The sequence below is a fragment of the Cannabis sativa genome, chromosome 4, assembly GCF_029168945.1.
Source record: "Cannabis sativa cultivar Pink pepper isolate KNU-18-1 chromosome 4, ASM2916894v1, whole genome shotgun sequence".
NCBI lineage: Eukaryota > Viridiplantae > Streptophyta > Magnoliopsida > Rosales > Cannabaceae > Cannabis > Cannabis sativa.
The window spans coordinates 68,690,543-68,714,568 of NC_083604.1; the positions used below are offsets into that span (position 1 = coordinate 68,690,543).

The following is a 24,026-nucleotide window of genomic DNA, read 5'->3' on the forward strand; positions in this document are numbered from 1 at the left end:
ATAATCAAAGTTTCCCTAAAAAAGACAATTTTCCAAAAGAGAATTGCTTCTCTTTTAAGAAGTTTCCAAACAAAGGAAAGTTCAGCTGAAAAGTGCAACTTTCCTAACAAGGAAAATAGCAACTACAAACCGAATAAACAAGGTAAGAAATCGGTTATGAATGCACAAGAATCTTACCATAAAAGAAAAAATATTTTGTCAACTAACTTGCCAAAAAAGGACTTTACACCACATATTTAATAAAATAAAACATCTTTCTATTATTATTATTTTCTTTTTAAACAATAAAATAGAAAAAATATTTTTGTTTCTTAAATAATCACTATTGTGATACAGTTACCTATTACAATTACAAATATATATATCTTTTATTTTTTTTTAAAAAAAAAAATTAACAAAGTATATAATATTTCTAAAAAGATTAAAAAAATATATTATAAAATTAAAAGTATTACGCCTAAATTAAAATTAATAATAAATTTTAAATATTATTATATGTTCTTTGATTTATTATAATTGATCATCATTTTTTTAGTGATAAAAGTATAGAAATAAAGATAATAATACATAAATACAAATGTTGTATTGTACATAAACAAATTGTAAAAAAAAATACATGTATCTAATGTTGATATAATAAATAATTATTATTTTTTTTATTTTTGTAAAATAATATATAAAAATCTCGTGCTTAACCAAATATTATAATTTAAGGCTAATTATAATTTTAGCTCCCTGAACTTGATATGTACCAAATCATGCTCTCTGAACTTTTAAGGTCGTTAAAAATACCCCCTGAACTATTGTGATTGTTAGATTTAATGACTTTTGTCTAATTTCAGTCAATTTTACTATTTCAGTGATTGTTTATGAACTAAATCATGCTCCCCAGACTTTGATATATATCAAATCATGCCGCTCGAACTTTAAAATGTATTAAATCATGCCCCCTGAACTTTCATCCATGTTAAATTTTTTTTATTAAAATTGGATAAAAGTTCTTAAATCCAACAATCTCAATAGTTTAAGGGACATTTTTAAGGGTCTTAAAAGTTCAAAAAGCATAATTTAGTGTATATCAAAGTTCAGGGGCAAAATTCCTAATTAGTCATAATTTAATTAATAGTAATCCAATTAAATTTTACCACACAGTTTGTAGACAATCCTTCATCATACTTCCCGTAATCATATAATTTTGAATCCTTCATACTAATCGCTCCCAAAGTATTTACAGTAGAATCTCTATCCAAGAATACACTTGGACTAAGTAAATTATATTCTAATTGAGAGGTTATAACTAAATAAAGTTACACTAGAAAAAAAAATAAAAAACTAAAAAACATCAATGTAACCAATAATAACAATAAATAATCATTAATACTATATCATAATAGAAATATTTTAGAGTAAATATAATTTCATACATGTATTATAATTTAAAATAAAATTATTAATTTTACATAAATAAATTTACAAAATCCATGTATATATTTTATTAAGATGTAATTATTCTTATATAAAGGTATACTTTGTTAATACGGGAATTAAAAAATGTATAACTAATTATCATTTAAAGGTTATTTTTATTTATAACTGGCCCAAATCGGGACTTAATTTTTTTATAACAAATTAAAGGTTATAGAGATTCTACTGTATATACTTAATATTAACATAATATATATTTATTCTTTACAAGATTTTTTTTTTTGGTTTTACCTTTTGCTATTTTCATAGCCGGCCTATCTAAAAATTATTAAAGAAAAGCTAAAAGCATCAATTTTAATTTCCTAATCTATAACTACCCTATGAAAAAATACTCAACCCACCTAAAAAAAAAAGAAGTTTTCTCTACAAATGAGTGAAGTATCAAGACAGTAACAAAAAGTAACAAAACTAAGTTACTACTTTATTGAAATTTAATTAGTCGTTGTGTTAAGTTACTATCAATGTACTTCTCTTATTTTTATACTGCTACTTAAATATGGCATTTAACCCTTAAAAAGAGCACAGTTATATTTTTATTGTTCCAACATTTTAGGTAAAGATCATTAATAATAAAGGATGGCTTTCTTCATTAAATACCTGCAACAGTATTAATTCAGTTTTTTTCTTTTAGTTTTAATTTCCTTTTATAAATACTGAAAACGACTATTGAGGTTTGAGTATTGTCCAATTGAGCAAAACCCTCTCTTGGGGAAATCTGGCTTATTCAATATGTAATGATATTATCCATTGATGATGAGATATGAAAATAAAAATAAACAATCAAGAGTGGATATTCTTATAATTTATAAGCAATAATGTATAATATAGTAAAAATAATTATAATAAAGCAATAGATAAATAAAAGTGAAGTGAAAGGGTATCTCATCTCTATCTCATTCTCACTATTTCTTTCTTGTTTCTTTGTGAACGTTAAGTAAAAAAAAATATCCAGACATAAAGGCAATTATTATCCAAGCACCCACCTTTGTTCCTCGGGATAATTGTAATGAAATAATAATAATAATAATAGGTATTAAATATAATTAATTTAGGGAAAATAAAAATTACATCTTTTATATTAATTAATACACTTAAAAGAGTGTGCCCATGGAGCTACAAGTATCATATTCATATAATTATTATTCACTCTTCTTTTCATATTGAACATAATGACGTTAGAGAGATCCTCATCGAGGCTCAAATTAATGCCAAGGTTTTTATTTCACTAATAATATTATTGCTTATATAATCAATTGTGGGACAATACATTATTTATAGTTTTTTTTTTTTTGAATTACCAAGTGGTGGGCATATGGGCATATTTATATAATTTTAATAATTAAATTATTGTATTCAAACTGGCTAATAAGAGTTTTAATTAGGTTGACGCTTATAAGCAACGATTTCCATCATTTTAATGACAATATTTTTTAATGCAATTTATTCTTTTGTTGCAATCTATACAAAGTCAAAATTTTGAATCATAGATATAAGTATAAAGGGAATTCTCTTTTTGAGTAGTTGAACATCAAAGAGTCATATGACTCATGGTAATAACGATTTCATCCTTGTTTGGCCAAAAAGCACTCTTTTTATATTTTCTACATTTTTAATATCAAATAATAATGTCCATGGATTTCATGAAAAGTGGCAAAGTTCAGAATTCCATTAAACACATTTTGGTTGCAGTTTGAAAAACCTCTACCCAAACTCATTTGGTAAAAAGAAAAAAAAAAGTCAGCCTGGTTTGACTAATTGAAAATTTTCAAAATTAATTTTAAATATATATTATTTAATTAACAAATGATAAATTAAACGTTGGAACTGAGGAAGAACTGAGCTATAGAGCCTGTTACCTAATACCTATCCTGAGAACTCGATTGTTGGTTAGCTGTTGCATCTGTGTTCCTACTCCGATTTCTGGATTTTTAGGGATTGACATAAGAAAATAATTTATCGTAGACTGCCAATAATAATACTAATAATTATTATAATAAATAAAAGGTTAATAATAATTAATAAAGAAGATACAAAGGCTGGCCATTAGTACCCAAACAGAGAAGAAAAAAAAAGGGTCATTAATTTGCCACCCCCAAATTATTATTATTATTATTATTTTTGTAAGGGCCATCACAAATTTATTGATTTTACTTTTTTTTTTTGTTATAATGAAAACAAAGTGGACCCCACCATAAACGAACAGGATCAGAAGGATCAATCACAGTTTTGGGTCAGATTAGAACCCTGCACACAGCCTTGAAACCACCACTCTTTGTCTCTAGCCATTCATGCATGTAAGTCAAAATATTTAAGAAAAGTAATAAAATAAGAAAACAAGGTGAAAAAAAAATTAAAAAAATCCTGTTTTGTGAAGAAAAAGGTAAAAAAAAAAAATCCAAATAATGGGTTAATAATATGGGATGAGATGGGATGATGGGATGGGATGACCGTGAGAGAGTGGGAGTGTGATTTTGAGTGTTGAGATCTCTATGCAAAGGAAAGAAAAATTAGAGAGAAAGAAAGGGTCGGTGTCCATAACGTGGGAATGAGACAGTGACTGATACAGTACTACACCCAAATTCCAAGACCAGACCCGGCCCGTTGACTTGTTGTAGCAGGTGACGAAACCTCCACCTGCCGGTCACCACCACCCTCTCAAGTTTCGTTAATCCCAATAATATATAACCCCAACTTCACCTTTTTAAAACCAAATCATATTATATAAGGAAAGGGAGTTAATTTAAGGAAAATTACTTATTAAAATACAGTGGGAAAAAGAGTCTTTATCTATTCTATATTCCACAGATCTCATTTGTCATATGACATTTGTTTTAGTTAGAAAGGAGAATTTGGAGAGAAAAAGTTTTTTTTGATTTTGGTTTTTGGGTGACTTCATAAAGAGATAAAGGAAGAAAGAAAACAATGGGAAAGAGAAGGATGGAAAGAGAGAGTAATCCATTCTTTTTGTCCTTTTGAATAAAACCCCACTTCTTCAAACAATTTCATCCCCTTTTCTTTCATTTTCTTCTTCTTCTTCTTCTTTCTTCCTTCCTTAGGGCCCAATTTCCAGTTGTTTTTTCTACTTGGATTTTGAATAAGTGAAAGAACGAAAAAAAAATGGTGACTGGTTGGAGAAGGGCTTTCTGCACTTCTATACCAAGAGACAGAGAACCCAAAGTTTTGACAGAGAGACAACAGCATTGCGACGATGGAAGTAGCAACCTCCGTAGCCCCAAAATCACCTCTAAATTTGGGTTTTTCTCTAACCCGTCAACCCCTCGTTTACAATCTCAACCTGTGTCTACTCCAAGTCTCCGGTGCCGGACCACCGTTACTGCCGCCACCACCCCCAATTCCTCCCTACCCAATAGCCCAAAACTTCATTGTAACGTATCTACAACACCTAAGAAGAACCACCACAACCCCAGCAACAGCCCAAGATTATTCAATTTGTCTAACCCAACATCTCCAAAATCACCATCTAGCTTCTCACTCCTCAAATCCACTTTAAGACTCTCTAAGGTAAGAATCTTCATCTATAACCTTTTTCATGTAACGTATAATACTCATAATTCTTGTTTGTTTGTTTGTCGATGATTCAGTCACCTCTAATACTAACCGTTTTTGTTTTTGACATTGCAGACTCGATGTGGAATATGCTTAGAGAGCGTAAAAGCCGGACAAGGAACCGCCATTTTCACGGCCGAGTGTTCTCATTCGTTTCACTTTCCTTGCATTGCTACCCATGTCAAGAAGAATCAAAACCTTGTTTGTCCGGTTTGCAGTGCGGGCTGGAAGGAGCTCCCCTTCTTATCCTTCCACCATAGCCAGAGCTTGCAAAGTTCTGGAGCCAATAAGATCAGTAGCTCCGACCCAGTGAAACTCAAAGACGTGAAAGCCAAGTCGTTGAGGGTCTACGACGATGACGAGCCTCTGATGTCACCAACCTCCGGTACACGATTTAATCCCATTCCTGAGACGGACGAAGACGAAACTGAACAAGGTGATGAAAACTCCGTTTCCGAGTTCCAAGGCTTCTTCGTCAATCCAGCTGCCACTACGAGATTAGTTAAAGACAGTAATCGAAATATTGGCAACGTCGAGATGAGGCTTTTACCTGATGCAGCAATTGTGTCCGTGGGGAGAAATTACGAGACGTATGCGGTGGTCTTGAAAGTCAGGGCTCCAGCGTCTCAGGCTGCGAAAACAATATCTTCGTCATCGATTTTGAGCCCTGGGCAAAGAGCTCCGATCGATTTGGTAACGGTTGTGGATGTCAGCTCCAGCATGAGCGGTGCAAAAATCCAAATGCTGAAGCGAGCTATGCGCCTGGTGATATCATCCCTCGGTTCTACGGATAGGCTTTCCATCGTCGCCTTTTCCGCTACTTCGAAGAGGTTGCTACCTCTGAGAAGAATGACAACCACTGGAAGAAGATCGGCGCGTCGGATTGTTGACGCGCTCGGTACCGTCGGCCAGGGCATGTCCGTAAGCGATGCACTCAAGAAGGCCGCGAAGGTTCTAGAAGACCGGCGCGAAAAGAACCCCGCAGCCACCATCATGATGCTCCTATCGGACAATCCTTCGGCCAGCGAAGATGATCAACATCGCCATAATCGAACCGGTCGATCCCTCTCTCCTTCGGTGTCGTCCAGTCGCTTATCTTCTTACCTCGATGTCCCCGTCCACACCATCGGATTCGGAGATCCTTCGTCTGAGGATGCGTTCACTAAGTGCATCGGCGGGCTTTTGAGCGTTGTCGTATCCGATCTCCGTCTGCAGCTTGGATTGATAGCCGGTTCATCTTCGGCGGAGATCGCTGCCGTTTACTCTTTGACCAATCGGCCGACGGTGCTAGGGTACGGTTCCGTCCAGTTGGGGGACCTGTACGCAGACGAAGAAAAGGAATTGCTATTGGAACTGAAAGTTCCTTCTTCTACTTCCATTGGAGCGCATCACCATGTGTTGTCAGTACGATCCTCTTACCGAGACCCATCGTCTATGGAGCTAGTTTACTCCAGAGAACAGACTCTCCTCATACCTCGCGCCCAGGCCGTCCGATCATCGTCGTCTTCTCCGAATATCGAGCGGCTGAGAAATCTCCACGTGGCGACGCGAGCAGTGGCGGAGTCTCGGCGTTTGGCTGAGCACAACGATCTCACTAGCGCCCATCACTTACTCACTTCAGCTCGAGCTCTTCTCATTCAGTGTGGCTCGGCTTCGGCTGAAGAGTACGCGCGCGGCTTGGAAGCCGAGCTCTCCGAGTTAAACAGGCTTAGGTATCTACATCAGGCGCAGCAAAGCCAGAGACAGAGAATTACTGTTACGAGCCAGCGAGATTCCAATAATAGAGCAGAAGATAAGTCTGAGCCGCTTACGCCGACATCGGCTTGGCGCGCTGCTGAAAGACTGGCTAAAGTAGCCATTATGAGGAAGTCGATGAACAGAGTTAGCGACTTGCACGGCTTTGAAAATGCAAGATTTTAGATTTTTATTTCTCTTTTTCTTTTTTTTTTTAATTTTTAATATCTTGTAATACAAAGGAATATATTTGAATATATCTGGAAAGGAAGTAAAAAATAAAATTTTAAAGTGGAAAAAGAAAAACAATGATTGGAGTAAGAGATGGAGGGCCCAGGCCCATAATAACGACAATCGGTACCCGACGTCCAGGCCCTTTTCTGCAGTGGAAAGGAACCGATAGTGAGAGAGAGTAAAATGAGTCAGTACCTCTACCCTACTTGGAACTTATTCAACACTATTGCTCTCTTTCATTATTTGTCTTTATTACTCTTTTTTTTTTTTTTTTAATTTTTCTTCCCAAGAGCCAAACCAATGCATCAAATATACTATATGAGAATTTGGGGTAACAAAATTGATAAAACAAATAATGGGGTTCAAGAAATTGTGTTTTTTTCTTCACTTTTGTAATGTGGTTGTTGGGTCTAATCCATCAATGTTCTAAAAATATCATGGAATTTAGTTGAAGTAAGAGATTGAATGGTTTGGGTTTTTGTACTTTTGTGCTATGTGAGCTGTGTGAGAGGTTTTGGTGGGTATGAAAAGACAAAGTGGGGTTTTTGATTGTTATAGAGAGGATTAGTCATCGGATGTTTATTAAAATATCTCACTTTCTTTTGTTTATAATTACCTAGGTTTAATGGTTGTTTCGATTTGAGAGTTTTGTCCTAGTCATAGTGAGTTCGGCTTAGAAAAAGTACAAATGAGTTTTTATTCTTTGTTAATAATATAGTTAGATTCCATATCATATAGAGATGGGAATTCGAATAATTTGTATCTGTATATCTATATATAACACAATTATGTAGTAGTTTGATGTTATTTATATGTATATTTTATATTTTTAGCTTTTTGGGCATCTCATGTGTGAAGCACTAGTGAGATTTTACCATTGTATTTTGTCGGTAAAAATATAGAAGCTAAAAGAAATGAATGAATAGGTTTAAGGGTATAATCATGTGGAGGTGTGTGTGAAAGATATGCATTCTTCATTTTGTCCCTATTGTCATAATTCTACCAGATAAGCTTGATTTTCTATTCATGAGTTTCTCACAACTGTCATAATGGAAAATATGTAGGAGTGATAATAATTGCATATCAATGGGGGTGCATGAACATGTATTTTTCATTTAAAAATAAATATTAAGAAATATATACTTAAAAAATATATGTATTTTCCCTTTGGTGTTTTCTTGATTTAGTTGTGATGAATAAGTCTATGTCATGTTTGTTTTTTATCCTAAAAAATGAAGCAAAAAACTTGTGGTATTCAAGAAACAATAATTGAAAAAACAAAACTCACATACCTATCCATTATTATAGTTAAGATGTCATACTTTTTTTATTCTAATTTTAAGAACTTCCAACTTGTCAACAACTCAACATCATATTTAAATTTGTGAATTGATGTGCAATTCTTCTGGCCCAATTCAATCATTCAAATCTTCCATTACTTATATATAAAAATAAATATTAATTAACTAGTAATAAAATTAAACAATTATAATGCATGCTTTTTCAATATCTAACTTTATTTTCTCTTCTTTTTCCAAGTTTTTGGTTTAGCTAATTCCTCTAATATAATATCTTGAGCTATATACGCTGCATCCATAAAATCTCATGTCTAAATTGCTCCACTAAGTTCAACTCACATCATTTTGAGATTCTGAAAGATTTACTTTTTTCATATTTCTTTTTCATTATAAATGAGTATTTGGGAGAAACTATATCAAAGCTAAGAGCTAATGTAGGAACTAATCACATGGTTAGAACTATGGACCACTTTATATCTTTCATGCACACATGAGAACCCTTTTTTCTCTGTTAAATCTTTTATGTTAGCATAACTTTAGTTAGAAGTTTGTGAAGGATAAGGAAAGCAAAAGGTGTCACAAATATACCTTTACAAGCCTAAATATTAGTGAAAAAAAAAGGTAGAAAGAGAAGAGTAATGACAGTAACTTAAGCTTAAAATAAATAATCTGATTTTTTTTTTTGTTGGGTAGAACTCTTTAGACTTTAGTAGTACAAACTTTTGAGAGTACTTACTGCTACTACTTATTTCCTTAAATTGCGCACTCTTTCAAAAGCTTTTATGTGCTGTTCATGAGTGCATAGCTTCTTTTTTTAAAAGAAAATTATTAAATCAATGCTTTTCCAATGTGCATCTTTTAAAAGAATCATTCATTTTGTTTCTATATTATTCATTTTTGTATCCCAATAATAAAGTGTTCGACCTTGTTTGGTTATAATATTTATGAATATATGTAACCTGAGCAACATGATATGATTATTCATACATTGTGGGGGGTAGCTAAGTCCCCTTAGTGTGTGACATTGTTGAGAGATCCAATAGTTTAACATTGCTCACCAAAAAGTAAAAAAGAAGGTAAGATTGGATAAAAAAAAAAATTGTAGCCACGTGAAAACAATAACTAGTAGTACAATGATTTGTGGTAATTTTAATTTGTTTATTGGATTTTGGTTTAATAATGGAGGTTAATTAGCAAAAGAAGCCTTTATTTGGATTGGAGTAGCTCAAGTCTAGTCTAGGTCTAGTATAGAGACTAGAGTCTAGACCATACCACTTGGTCCATTATTACTGTCCAAAACTGCAATCAAGGGGCCCATTTCCCATGTCCCAACCCAGGCCTGGCCTAACATTTGGCATAGAGTAAATTGGTTGCTCTCTAAGTAATTAGGAGTGTTAAAATGAGTTTATGTTTTAAGAGTAAATATTAACATGACCTCATACATAGATAAATAATAATGGAGTGAAAGTTAAAAGGCATGATTTACCAGTTAGAAAGGTGATAAAGAGAAAGTGGGGGAGTAATGACTAAGGTGAAGAAAATATGATGCTTATTTTATCATTCTCGTAGAGAAGTTTTTTCTTTTTGAAAAAGACTCATGAAAACGTCATTAGGCCCACAAAACCTTAGAACCATCATAACAATTGTGATGGATTTTATTTAAGTATTATTTCATAAATACACACAAAATAATAAAAAAAATTATAAAAATACGATTGTACTAAATTTTAGATATTTTAAACATTTTATATAATTTTATTTACAAAAAATATAATATTTTAATGTATTTTTATATTGTACTCTTGTTAATTTGTTGTTGATTTTTTGTTATTTGTATGTTATTTTTTGTTGTTATTTTCTTATTACTTTTATGTATTTTTCTTGTTGTTTTGATGTTATTTTTATAGAACAACGTAAAAATATATATAAAAAAAAATAATAATTGAACGTAAAAATATAAAAAAAATTACAAAAATAGTGTATTATGATTTATTTATTTTATTGGGGCTAATTAGGATTTTTACTCTTCGAACTTTGACATATATCAAATTATGTCACCTGAATTTTTAAGGTCGTTAAAAATTCTTCATAAACTATTGAGATTGTTAGATTTAAGAATTTTTATCCAATTTTAATAAGAAAAGTCTAACATGGATGAAAGTTCAAGAGACATGATTTGACACATGTCAAAGTTCGAGGAGCGGTAGGTATTAAAATTTGTGGAGCATGATTTAGTACATAAACAATCACTGAATTATTAAAATTGAATGAAATTGGACAAAACTCCTTAAATCAAACAATCTTAATAACTCAAAGAGAATTTTTAAAGACTAAAAAAATTTAGGAAATACAATTTAGTACATCTCAAAATTTAAAAATCTCACATGCTATATCCAAATTTTATAAATGTGTTATTTTATGTGAATATTTTCATCAAATTATCCATTCTTTTTTTTTTTTTTGTAAAGGAATTTCGTAAATACATACATATACAAGGAGTTGAATAACACTGGAGATGGAGTACCTACCAAAGTAGAATCCCTCCAAACACAATGTAGCCAGAAAAAACATACTGAACTTTGAAGATGGAAATCATCCAAAATATAATGAGCACAAAAAGGAACATGAAATGGTACATCAACAAGTAAACAATTTTGAAAAAAACAAGTAAACAATTTATTTTTTAAAAAAATAAACAAGTAAACAATTTTTTTTTTTGTTATGTCTTTTAGACTCTATTTTTACTATTGAACCCAATCACCATAAGAAAGAGTAAACGGAAATAAAAGGGAAGATCCAGGAGGCCCTTGCCAGCTTCTCTACTCTCTCCTCTAATTCTACAGGGAGCTCCCACTGAAAGCCAGTCTTTGAAGGTGAAATCGCCTTTCATTGCCGACAATGCCAGAGATTAGAAAGAATTTCTATTTACAACAAATGGTTCAATTGGAATACATGAGAAGACACCATCTTCTGTTACCAAGGCCACACAACATAGTTTCTATTACTACAAGTTTTAACCCAGTTCATCAAAGGGAACAACAACGAAATGGAACAACATTTTCAACAACTTAGAAAACACATCAGAAAAACAACTGCCTACAATTTGTGGCATCTATATCAGATGGACAGTATGGGCACTTGAAAGTTCTCGTACTGTTCTTTGACATCTTGGTGATCGATTGCTTGCAAAGCACATGACCACATGACATCAACATTGACGGATTATCTTCGGTGGATTGCTCCTTAGAGACTGGACATACAAAAATAGAATGGAACTGAAACTCCTTGTCCAGCTCAACCGGCACGGGCAACTGCTTCATAGATTGCCATTCCAGCTTCTTTCCTGTCATTACAGTCATGAACTTCAGAAGAGGGGGTAGCGCCTGGCCCCCTGCTGATATTGTTACAGTCAATGGACTTTCACAAGACTGCCCCTGAAGATTGCAGAACTGCCTAGTTAGCTCCTCGGCAACTTTTTCCCAATTAGTTGGTGATAATAACTGCGCGTATGGTGAACGATCAAGCCTTCCAGTCCACAAGATACAAATCACAAGCTTTTGAATTTCAGCCATATGATCAGAAGCAAATGAAGAAAGGTAAGTTCTAGCATACTGGAGAGCTTCATCTCTGCTTTGGTTTTGCAGTATTTCTATGAATTGCAGGCTGTGAAGTTTCAGTAATAGGTCTGAGCCACTTTGTTTGAGTTTATCAGAGTTGGCAGCAGCCCAATTCAGCGCAGGCTGTACATTCCGACATTTCATGGCATCAAGTATCTGAAACATTTCCTGAAATAGTAATTTCATTGAGCGCGCTGATTCTGGTTCCTTGGTCTCTTCCACAAAACAGTCACCAACCTCAAATAAGCCATGCCTGTAGAAATGACTGGCTATTATCTCATTAACTGTGTGAGTATCAAATTCAACGTTTCTATAAGCCTTTGATATATCTGGACTGAAGGATTTTTCAAGAAGCTTTGGATACTTGCTGGCTGCAGCATTCACTTCTTTATTTGTGCTTTCCAGCTGACTTAGTGGGGCCATTTCTTTTAACTTGATTTTAAGTTCAGCAAGAACAGACACATAATCAAGTTGGGAGTTTTGGCCATTTGCCGATTGTAGTTTTTGTAATGCCTGTTCTATTTCTTGGTCAATCTGGTCAATAACTTCTTGAATCTTAGAGCAGGATAGTTTCTGCTTCTTTGTAACACGATCAAATGCATCTTTAATGGAATTCAACTCCATTAGCAATCACACAAAATGTTGGTTTACGGATCAACACAGCTGCAAAATATGAAACAAAACGAAAATAAGTGTTTAAATTTCATACTGGAATCAACTTCATTGCTCAAGAATCACATTTGTTTCCAAAAGACAAACATCAAAACATGTCACCTCATTCCGCAAAATGAAAAAGAAAAAAAAAAACTAATGTGAAGCTTCCAACAGACAAACAACAGAACATTCATTTAAAATCATGCCACATTGTTCTTGCAAAATAAATAAATAAATAAATCATGCCATATAAGTGGAAATCTACTTTATAAATGATGTGATATCAATTGTAAATTAAACTTATCAACAAAGAAAGCAATATGGAGATCAGTATAAAGCTACACAAGCATAGCATTGACTACTATTATTCCTGATGGAATGAGCATCTTAACATGTGTAGCCACAGTAAACGATTATAGCATAGCATGTGGTCATAAAATCACAATCGATTCAGGGAAATATTCTGAACAATAAACCAATAAGTCTTGTACTCTTGCAATCAGAAAAAAGATATGAAGGGCAGTGCCTTGTCATCTTGCTTCTCAACTCGACCAAATCTCAAAATTATAGTGTCAATCGACCTGAGTACAAGCTTACATCGACATAGGTATTACAGTATCATCAAAACTCTCTCCTTACAGATCTTTAAGTTGTTAATTTATGTCATGTCCAGAGGTATGAAAGAATGATACATTTAAAACAGGAATTAAGGGAGACACTGGGACAACTTGAATGTAATAAAGCACCTACTGGAACTTGCAATCAAATGCCAATAAAAAGTTTTAAACTTTGAATTCTTCCTAACATTTCTATCTATCTATATAAAATAATGTGCTTTAAGTATATATTATTGCTTCACGCAAATTCCAGTGTAAAATACTAGCAAATACTCTGTACAAAAACCAGCTTGGAGCTTTTGGTATAAGATACAATAAACTATAACTATCCACCATGAAGAAAAAAAAACCTATGGCCTGGTAACTGGTTTATGCTATTGACTTAAAAAATGAATAATTTACCAAATTTGAGTAATGAACTACTTCGATTTGAGCAGAATAACAGTACCCAAAAATAAAAAAACTAGAAAAACACTACTCAATCTGACTTCTTACAAGATCCAGAAAAACTAGATTGGCCAACACAGATTGCGATTCAATAACAAATAACAAATCACAATCATCCCATATCAAAATTGACTTCATTTTCGTACAGAAGATTTCACTTTTCACTTACAAGAATCTAAAGACCTCAGTTACTACATTTCTAAAAGCAATACCTGGAGAATAAAAGGAGGAAGCTCCGGGTCGATGAAATTATTGGAGATAAAGATAGAGCAGAGGGACTTTGTTAGATCAAAAGCGAAAGAAGACAATGATGATTATGATTATGGAGAGTGAATCAAGGCTAACTTGTCGAAGAGGAGAGAAGAAGATGGAGTGGAGACTCAACCTCAAGCTAATCTTTTCATATTATTAGCTTTAAATTTTTAATTTTCTATATTATTAAAAATTAAACAATAATAATAATCTTAATATTAATTAATGTACGGAATAAATCCAAATTAGCTTGCTAGCTTTCTCAAACTATCCACTTAACTACAACAAAAGACAATATTGATCTTCAAACAGAACAGAACACAGCATTCATCACTTCAAATCAAGTTTAACTACATAAACAATACCCATAAATGTGTATATTTATAGAGAGACAGAGAGAGAGAGAAAGGGAAAGAAACCTTACTTGATAAACGACCAAAGTTCCAACCGATATATTCCGTAGATTTCTTTTGCTTCTCTTTTCTGTTACAATCTTCAATTTTTAGTAACTTGCTGTATTTATATCCATTTCCTTTTTCTTTTTCTTTTTTTGCTTTTTAATATATTTTTTTAAAATTTAATTAATTTTCAAGTTCTGCTTCGAGAGGAGACGAATGGATGCTGATTTTTGGAGATGAGTTGCTGATAAATCTGGACCCTTAATTAAGTCGGTATAATTGAAAGATGGGTCCCATTAATCAAAGATCCAATCCATTATGGATTGATATGAAGAAACAATAAACCAATGTCGTTTTCTTCTTCATTTTTAAAAGACGACGTGTCGTTTAATATCACTGCTATTGTCCTTTCTTCAGTTTTTGTAAATTTTATTACATTATCCTGAAATTTTCTTAATGTATAACTGAAATGTAAATAATACAACATGACTGATAACATCTCCCATAAACATGAGACCCCCACACATATACATAAAGGGAGAAAAAAATAGAAAAAAGATGATGGATTTACAAGTACTAATGATATTTGTAGTATCATTTCTGTTTATGGTAAGTTCCAATAATTGAAAGAGTGACAAGCTAACATTCTCTGTGATTAATAGTGTACAAAGCTTGCTCACACACTAAAAAAATTCCTGACACTAATAATAGAGAAATAATTTAAGAAATATTTTTTTAAAGGTGCATAAATTGAATTCTAGATCAGCTCTAAGAACCTTTAGTCAGTTTCACTTGCTGAATTCACCATAGATAGAGACAACAACCAAGACATTAAATTAGAGTTTCTTCTACTTCACTCTACGTACTTCACTTGGCGATTTTTTGTAACAAAATCGTAGTATTTCTCTTCTCCATAATGTCCCCTACACAAAAAGAAAGGCGAAACCTTCATGAGTTTAATTTGTTAGCTGGAAATTTAAGGTTAAATTATTATATCATAAGATTAATCGGAGGAGCACGATACTAGCAATCTAAAACTAAACTCACGCTAAATCCGCCAAAGATTCTGATTTAGTCACACCCTTCCCTTCTGGGAGCTCAAGACAAGTATAATGCATTATCATTTCCTTCAGAGTGTACTTTGTGTTTTTCATGTCATTATCCCATAAGATGCTCTGAAGAAGAAGAAAAAACAGAGTTAGGGAATGGCTCGGCACTTTTAAGCTTCAGTCAGATCCGTATAAAGGTCACAAATCACAATCATATTATTCACAATTGATCAACTAATGCAAATCAGTAAATGATTTGTTTAGTTTAGTGTACATCATGACTGAAACACAATATAAAATGCTACTAAATTTATATTTATGCAAAACAAGGAAGCACAACATGATTTTATTCGAGTTTTAGTACAACGTGTAACCCTATAGATTTTTAATAGAAAGTACTTACCTTTCTAACATATTCTCTTTTCACATCTTCCCAAGGTTTTACATGAGGAGAAAAAATAGAAGCATTCCAGATGGCTCCTCTAGCAACCATGACTGATGAGGCACCTTAAACAATATGACAATACTTTAAAAAAAAAAAATACATGACACATTAATAACATGTTCAAGAAAGTGCATAATAGTGTATCAGATGGTTTTTGGATCTTCTACCAATCTATCCACTGTATTTATCCATCAAATAAAGGACTCACAATACAGTGTTCTGTGCCCCAAAACACTTCCTAAGAGGTACCTGTAACAGTTTTTATGCGCTGAAAATCGTCATACTCAAAAACATCTCCATTTGCTATTATTGGAATGGATACTGATGATACAACATCGGCTATCTCATCCCATTTGGCTGGATCTCTTGGCCTATCTGCAACTTTCCTGTAAGTTGTTCAGATTAAACTTAAATTTATAAAAAGATAAATATATTCAAAAATATATGGTTCCACAAGCCTGCAAAATTAAACATGGAATGCATGTAGACAAGCACATAAATACAATTGAGGGAAAACTTTGAACTGAGAAAATGGAAAAAGAATCCAGCAGAATGAATTCCTTTCTTAGGTTGAGAACTTTTAGGCTAATAAACTAGAGCCCCCTCGTTGTCCCAAATATAGTTGTACCACAATGTGCAACTACGCTAACAGCCTCTGTGCTAAGAGCCTTGTTATCTATCACCAATATTTATTATCAATCAATGGTGACATAGAGCATTGGTGATTTATCAACTAACAAACTAAGAGACTACTGTCCTACAACTCATAGGGGAAGAAATCAACCAATATGTATTTACCACCATAATGGAATATTAGAAATCACCTTCCATGGACAGCAAGTGCAGAAACACCAGTTTTTTCAATTCTCCTAGCTAGTTCCACAGTATCACGAGATGATTTTAATAGCCGAATCTTACATGTTACTGGGGTGTTCAAGTTTCTCTTCAAGGTAGTCAATATCTGTAATTTGAAGAAAGAAAGGAAAATGTGATGTTGTGTAGATAAATTACAAAAGCTATTTAATGAAAGTAAAAAGAGAATAATAAACGTTACGCACATCATGAATAAGATCTGGTTTACTCAACAGTGCTGCTCCCATTCCTCCGCTCACAGAAAATGCCTTAGGGCAGCCCATGTTTATATCTACAGCTGCAACATCATTACACCTACAAAAGAAATTTCACAATAATTCAATAAAGGCTTAGAATAGGAAAGAAGCAGAGTAAGTTAAATGCTTTAGACAAAGACTTTTCTCCAAACAATGTCAGCAATAATCATATCAGGTCAGAACACATGAGAAAATTAAAATTAAAGTTTCCGAGAAGTTGCTTTCAAGTCACTCTTTGGTGCCCGAACCTAAAACAATCCATGTAGTTAATAAAATTTCCAGTAAATCAATTGAATCACTTCAGTAAATAAACATGAATATACGTATAAGATAGATTACCAAACTACAAGGAAAGACGAATAAAACGATCAATAACAGAAGCTCTAAGTGTTGAACTTCATACAGGGAGAAGAGAATCACATTTCATAAGTCACAAACAGCTTACACTATCTGAGCAGCAGCAAGAGCCCTTACAGCATCAGAAGTTCCTATTTGAAATACTACATTATTTCTTTCCTCATTGCACGTTCTGAAGATAACACTTTCTGTCTTCTTCTCCACAAAATCAATAGACCCAATATGTTCTACAGGAGAAGAAAAGAGAAGGCCTTTTGATCATTTGAAACAAACATATCTACATATCATGTTTATTCTTTTAATAAGAAAATATATATATATTTATTTATATATATATTACTGATTGAAAAAGGCCCAATTACAAAGAGGAGAAGATATCATTCTATAGAGCAACATACTAAAAGCACCAAAAGATTACACAAACTCTTTCTAGAAAAGAAAATGTTGGTCAACATTTTTTTAATAGTGGATCTTGATTTTTATTTGTTCTCACCATCATCATTAACAACTTCCACAAACTTCCTATTAACTAACAAATAAAGGCAAAAAGATTTTAATTTGGTCATTTTTATCCCGTTTCCTAATCTCTCACTGAGCAATTTTGCTTTTTTACACTTGCACATTTACTTCACCCTTATATTTATCAAAATTCATATATCAAACTATGCATGCATTATTATTCTTCCATCTCAAACTTTGTACATTTTAGATACTTTAAGAAACTTTTTTTTCCATTTTAGTTAAATTCTATATCAGGCTTTATCCACCAACTGACCAACCCCAATAATAAGTATTTCTACAGTAAGCTTTATAATTTCAAAACAAAATTAATTACTTTATGTTAGAGCTAGAAGCCTAGAACTGGTAAATCTATTTCAATTAAGGTACAAAAAGTAGTATAACACTACTTTCAAATTATATTTTCACATCACATGTTGCCTCCAACTACTAAACATGGCAATGTTTTGAAGCTAGACCATCAAAGCATGTTAAATTTGAAGAACTAACAAACAAAAGAAAATCAGTGTATTGATCTTCTGCACGTAACAGAGATTACCATAAAATCTGCACTCTACATTCAGTTGTCCACCTTGTAATTTAAACGGCCATACATTAAAAGTAAAGTAAGATAGAAAAAAAATATATTGAAATTCAAATGGTCACCAAGATAATTCATCACCTACAAACCCAGTTCTAAATTGCCCTATTATATCCAACTGAAAAAAGAAAAAGAAAACAAACACAACCCCAGTTTTAAAGAATGCAAATACCACTTCAAAATATGAATATACCGAATCATTAGTTTTTTAAATGTTAGCGAATACAGCACAAAATTCCCATAAATAAAAATTTTGAAAAGAAAATAATTTTAGAAAGAAAAAAAAGTACCATTTACTCTGCGTTCACATTTGACCAGTTTGTGATCAATAATTTCCTCCCCATAAGTAATATCAGCACCATACTCAGCAGCTAATAATCTAAATGGTAAAGTTCCCTAATAAAAATAAAATATATAAAAAAGCACAACAAATTAAATTGAAAATATGGGAGTGTATATGACACTAAAGAGTGAAATTCAGCTGCTTAGGGAAACGATTTGTGGAGAAATAAAGGAAATTAAGAGTTAAAATGGTTGGGAAAACTCACAACGCGAACCATAGGAGCGAGCACGAGTTTATTCTCGTACTCCATGTTAGCCGGAGAACCAGAACTTGGGGACTCGTCAATCTGAGACCTGGTAACCGGACTTTTGACCTCTGCAGATTCTGATGTCTATAGTGGCAAGCATTTGTTCTTGAGCTGGGTTGGGCCAATCCCAAAACTTTCCTAGGACAATCGGCCCACTAATATTAAAAGTGGAAATTACACTCGGATTTGAATGGTTCTTATGATAAATATGGCACAATCCCAATTTCGTGATGAAAAAACCAATTTTTTGGTAATTTTTTTTGTGATTTTTTCGGCGATGATGCCAATACCGATGACTTTTTTAGCTCTAGTAGCAACTCCGGTAACTTTCCCAGTGTCGTCAGTAATTCCAGCGATTATGCCAATTTTGATAACTTGTTTCAGTTAACTTTATTGTTTAACATTTATATTTCCTTATGATTTTTCATAGTGTCGAATCTGGTTTCACAAGATTCATAAGTTCGAAACTGGTTTTACAGGTTTTAAGGGTTCTGTAATAAAGTTGCTCTATTTTATGATGTTATTGTATATTTTTTATTATAAGTTTCTTTTTATTATTTTGTTTCTAAGTTTGAAACTGGTTTTCACACTTATATTTTGTTTTAGATTATTGTTGTGCATTGTGCGTTGTTTTGTTTATATTTATGAGTATTTTTTTTGTGTTTTTTTCTCTATTTGGTTGATTGATAAAAATAGTTTCAATTTTTTCAGTGTATATCATTTTTGTTTTATTTTCATAATCTTTATTATTGTTGTGTAACAAAACTAGTTCCTTGATGAAGAAACCACTTTCTTGGTGAAAAAATCAGTTTCATGATGAAGAAACCACTTTCTTGGTGATTTTTTTAGTGATTTTGTTGGCGACAATACCAATTCTGACGACTTTTTTTACCTCGGTAATAACCCCGGCGATTTTTCGACACTGGCAACTACTCTGGCGACTTTTCCAGCACCGACATCAAACTTCAGAATAGTCGTCGGAAATGGCATTGTCACCAGTAAAATTACTGAAAAAATCATCAAGAAACCACTTTCTTGGTGATTTTTCCGACAACAATGCTAATTCTGACGACTTTTTCAGCGCCGGCAGCAACTCCGGCGACTTTTCCGGCACCAGGAGCAACTCCGCTGACTTTTTTAAGTGCCGGCAGCAAACTCCGGTGACTTTTCCGGCACGAGTGACAACTCCGGCGATCACTATAGTTTTATTTGTTTTATTTTTTTAAAAAAAAATAAATATGAAGAGAATTTTAATATTTTTTTAAGGTAATTTAATTATGTTTTTATTTTTTATGAATTTTAAATTCATATTTTTTTTTTGTAACGTTTTATTTAAAAAATTATAGTTTTAGTTTGATTGATTATTAGATAATGTCATATTTAGTGATATTTACTTTTTATGCTATATTTATCATAATCTTAATAATTTTTCCCATATTTTTGAAAATAGCTCATATTAAAATTCAAATAATAGTTAGGGAAATTAAAAGGGGTAATTACATAGGAGAAAAAAAAAAGCTAATTTTATGGTAAGAAAACTTAATAGAAAAAAAAAATATGGTACTTATGAGATAAACTACTTTGAATTCCTATAAAAAATATTAAAATTCCTTTCATATTTTTTTTTAAAAAATAAAACAAATGAAACTACGGTGATCGTCAGAGTTATCACTGGTGCCGAAAAACTCGCCAGAGTTTGTTACCAACGCCGGAAAAGTTGCTGGAGTAGCTGTCGGCATCGAAAAAGTCACATGAGTTGCTGTCGGTGCTGAAAAAGTCGTCAGAATTGGCACTGTCGCTTGAAAAATTACCAAGAAAGTTTCTTGGTGATTTTTTCAACACCGGCAGCTACTCCAATGACTTTTCCGGCATTGACAGCAAACTTCAAAAAAGTCGTCAGAATTGGCATTGTCACGGGAAAAATCACCAAGAAACTGCTTTTTTCATAAAGAAATTGATTTCTTGATGAAGAAATCGGATTCTTAGTGATTTTTTCGATGATTTTTTTGACACCCGCAGCTACTCCGGTGACTTTTCCGGAACCGATAGTAAACTTTGAAAAAGTCGTCAGAATTGGCATTGTCGCCAGAAAAATCACCAAGAAACTGGTTTCTTGATGAAGAAACCAGTTTCTTGATAGAAGTACCGATTTCTTGATGAAGAAACCAGTTTCTTGGTGATTTTTTTAGCACAATGTCAATTTCAATGACTTTTCTGAAGTTTGTTGTCGATGCCGGAAAAGTCGCCGGAGTAATTGCCAGTGTCGAAAAAATTACTGAGAAATCACCCAGAAATCTGTTCTTTCATCAAGAAACCTGTCTTGGTGATTTTTCTAGCGACAGTGCCAATTCTGACGACTTTTCCAGCACCAGCATCAACTCTGACGACTTTTCCGATGCCAATAGCTACTCCAACGGCTTTTTCGGTACCGCAGCAAACTTCGACGACTTTTCCAGCACCAGTGACAAATAAAACTGCCTAAACAAATAAAAACATTAAATATGGGCTTTGAAAATCTAATTTAGATATATATGACATATCAAATACCATAAAAATACCTAAAAATTAAAAAAAAAAAAAAAATCATATAAATTGGTCAAACTTAAAAGTTCCATATTTAAGTAAATAACTTTTAAAATCTCATAATGAGCGTAATTTTCTCAAATTAAAATAGGTAATTTACAAGGGGAAAATTTTATTTACTCCCAAAAAAGACATCCTATTTTAATAATTTTTATTTTATATAAAATTTATATCTTTAATTGTACTAAGTTTTCTTAACTTTTTTCTTCCAATTAATATTCTTAAAAAATATACCTATCAAATAAAAATAAATTATATTTTAAATATTATGACAAAAAAATTAAAATAAAAAATTATATGAATTTTTTTAAAAAAAATATATATAAAAATATATACATGAATTAGAAAAAATTATGAAAATAAAATCAAAATAAGTATTGAAATTAACATAAAATAATGTGAGGAAAAAAAATTTAAAAAAATAGTAAGAGTAATTTTTAAAAATTATTGAAGTTTATATATTTTTTTTTTAATAATAGGTGTATTTATCATTTTATAGGGTGCAAATAGAACTTCTCTTTACAAAAATACTATAAAATAGGAGAAAGTTAACAAATAGTGGGACACAGAGATTTTTACATTTTTACTGTATCAAGTTTACAAAAATACTGTGTTAAAGTTTTAAAATTACAAAAGTATTGTGTTTCAATAAAATAAAAAATAAAAAAACAACTCAAAAATTTTTTTACTTAGTTTTGACAACTTGATTTATCTTTTTGAACTATTACATTACTTTTTCATGAAATTTGTTGTTACAATTTTATTGTTTCAATTTTTTTTCTTTTTGAGTTAGTGATAGTTAAAATGATCGTTTTCTTCTGGAAGCACCCAATCCTAGTAGAATTGAAGCATCTCCTTCCCCTACTTTGTTTCTAGATTCAGCACGGGAGGGGTCACTAGAGGCTTGGGCAGTCCAAGCCCTTCAGTGCTCCCCCTTTAGAACCCCTGGATGGGGCAGTTGTAGATTGAGACTTTGAACTCTTCTTGGCCGGTGGTATTGAGTTAATAACTGTCACCTCGGGAACCTCCGTGGAAGGGACAGTCGAGCTCTTCTCAATAGTCAGTTGGGGAGTCTTGATGGTCGGAACAATGCTTTTAGGCAGCATATCTTGCACCTTGGAATGCTTCACTGGGGACATCTGGCCGAAAATATCACCTGACCTTTTCTTTAGTGCGCGCAGCATTCTCTGAGACATAACTGCACATGAATAATACAGAGATGTCACAACAAGCATAAATCAAATAAGCGCAGGCAGAGTTAAGAATAAAATAAAGTACCCTGCACGTGGACAGGAGTATCTTCCAGAATAAGCAAGGAAGAAGCATCCTCATCAGAAGAGTATTCTTCTTCTTACTCGACCACAATGGCCTTTCCCTTTCCTTCCATCTGGACGGAAGGACAAGCAGTTTCTTCAAGACCATCTCTGATCTTGATGGCCTGCTCGGCAGGTACTTTGTCACCTTGGGGACCTTCTTTTGTTTCTTCTTCTTCAAAGCCTTCTGTTTGGGAGTCACTTCCTCTTCTTGGCCAGGCAAAATTGGCATCAGATGGATAGAGTTTATACTTGACAAAATTGGCTTCAATAGTCAAGAGAGAAATGTTTCGAGCATCTGAGTGAAGTTTAAGTATTTTTTGAGCCTTTTTCCTAAGTTCCAGTGTGAAGGGAGGCCAGCACTACAGAGGAATATGCTTAAAGCTTGTGTAGGTAGTTCCCATGTCCTTAACAAAGTAGTAATCCTCCCCCAACCCACCAATCTTGGACACGTCAATATCTGTGGTGCCAATCAACCATTTCTCTTTGATATGGGAAAAGTAGAAATACCTAGACCTGTTTTGCTTGGGGTTGGATTTCAAGTCGAACAGCCAGTTGGTGTTGTGGGCATATTGTTAACCCCATCCTTGAAAGACGTACAACATAAATAAGGCAGACATGTATTTAATGCCTTTGGGAGTAAACTGGGTCAGACTAAGCTGATAATAATTGGCTATCTCTTTGAAGTATAGATGCAATGGCAACATTGCACCCTATTTAGTATGAGGACCTAACCACACACAATAATCCTCTCTAGGATCTGTTGCCAGTTGCCCTGGAGAGGGAAAGAAGCTTTCAACCCACCCAAGGAGGCGTTCCTCAAAGAGATTGGATAATCTCTTGAAAGTCAGAACGAATGGTGAAAAAACCATTGAGCTCCCCTCAGACCCCTCCTGTATATAGAGTGAGCCTTAGTATACTCCTCCTCTACGTAGCCCTGGCCAACTTCTAAGACTTCTCCCATCTCAAAGTCAAGTTCTCCCTTTTCATTGAAGCCACCAAAGGGTGGCACCTATACAATCCTTCTTTCTCTTCTCCTTCTTCTCCCTTGGCCTTGAAAGGAGTAGCATGACGGACCTCGCCATGGTCCTCAACATCCTAGACTTCAATGTCCCCATCAGCAGTATCTTCTTCTTGGACCGTAGGTTGGGCCTGCTCCCCTCTAGTCGCGACGACCA

General features: G+C 33.1%; 3 protein-coding genes across 4 annotated transcripts; 1 reads left to right on the forward strand and 2 right to left on the reverse strand.

Moving 5' to 3' along the window:
- Window positions 1-4,190: 4,190 nt before the first annotated feature.
- Window positions 4,191-7,092, forward strand: LOC115712374 (E3 ubiquitin-protein ligase WAVH1). The gene is made up of 2 exons (XM_030640641.2): window positions 4,191-5,007; window positions 5,128-7,092. The coding sequence occupies exons 1-2, from the start codon at window positions 4,603-4,605 to the stop codon at window positions 6,970-6,972; spliced, it is 2,250 nt and encodes a 749-aa protein (XP_030496501.1). The 5' UTR covers window positions 4,191-4,602; the 3' UTR covers window positions 6,973-7,092.
- A 4,092-nt stretch (window positions 7,093-11,184) lies between these two features.
- LOC115712772 (protein RMD5 homolog) lies at window positions 11,185-14,651 on the reverse strand. Of its 2 annotated transcripts, none has more exons than XM_030641129.2 (2): window positions 14,330-14,651; window positions 11,185-12,598 (listed from the first exon to the last, which is right to left on the reverse strand). In XM_030641129.2, the coding sequence occupies exon 2, from the start codon at window positions 12,557-12,559 to the stop codon at window positions 11,399-11,401; it is 1,161 nt and encodes a 386-aa protein (XP_030496989.2). In that variant the 5' UTR covers window positions 12,560-12,598; window positions 14,330-14,651; the 3' UTR covers window positions 11,185-11,398. The 2 variants fall into 2 exon arrangements, with proteins under 2 accessions (XP_030496989.2, XP_030496990.2); XM_030641130.2 differs by lacking the exon at window positions 14,330-14,651 and adding an exon at window positions 13,866-14,279.
- Window positions 14,652-14,869: 218 nt separating this feature from the next.
- Window positions 14,870-19,107, reverse strand: LOC115712773 (uncharacterized). Its single transcript, XM_030641132.2, has 9 exons — window positions 18,911-19,107; window positions 18,653-18,758; window positions 17,352-17,490; window positions 16,856-16,964; window positions 16,622-16,758; window positions 16,047-16,183; window positions 15,756-15,859; window positions 15,351-15,478; window positions 14,870-15,226 (listed from the first exon to the last, which is right to left on the reverse strand). Exons 1-9 carry the CDS (start codon window positions 18,953-18,955, stop codon window positions 15,157-15,159), a joined length of 975 nt encoding a protein of 324 aa, XP_030496992.2. The 5' UTR covers window positions 18,956-19,107; the 3' UTR covers window positions 14,870-15,156.
- Window positions 19,108-24,026: the final 4,919 nt, after the last annotated feature.

Excerpts from the sequence above, each read along its gene's own strand:
- LOC115712374 (XM_030640641.2), top strand. The coding sequence starts at position 4,603 with ATGGTGACTGGTTGGAGAAGGGCTTTCTGCACTTCTATACCAAGAGAC. Across the intron at positions 5,008-5,127 it reads CCACTTTAAGACTCTCTAAG|ACTCGATGTGGAATATGCTT; the intron begins GTAAGAATCTTC and ends TTGACATTGCAG.
- LOC115712772 (XM_030641129.2), bottom strand. The coding sequence starts at position 12,559 with ATGGAGTTGAATTCCATTAAAGATGCATTTGATCGTGTTACAAAGAAG.
- LOC115712773 (XM_030641132.2), bottom strand. The coding sequence starts at position 18,955 with ATGGAGTACGAGAATAAACTCGTGCTCGCTCCTATGGTTCGCGTT. Across the intron at positions 18,759-18,910 it reads TCGCTCCTATGGTTCGCGTT|GGAACTTTACCATTTAGATT; the intron begins GTGAGTTTTCCC and ends TATTTTTATTAG. Across the intron at positions 16,759-16,855 it reads AACCAGATCTTATTCATGAT|ATATTGACTACCTTGAAGAG; the intron begins GTGCGTAACGTT and ends TTCAAATTACAG.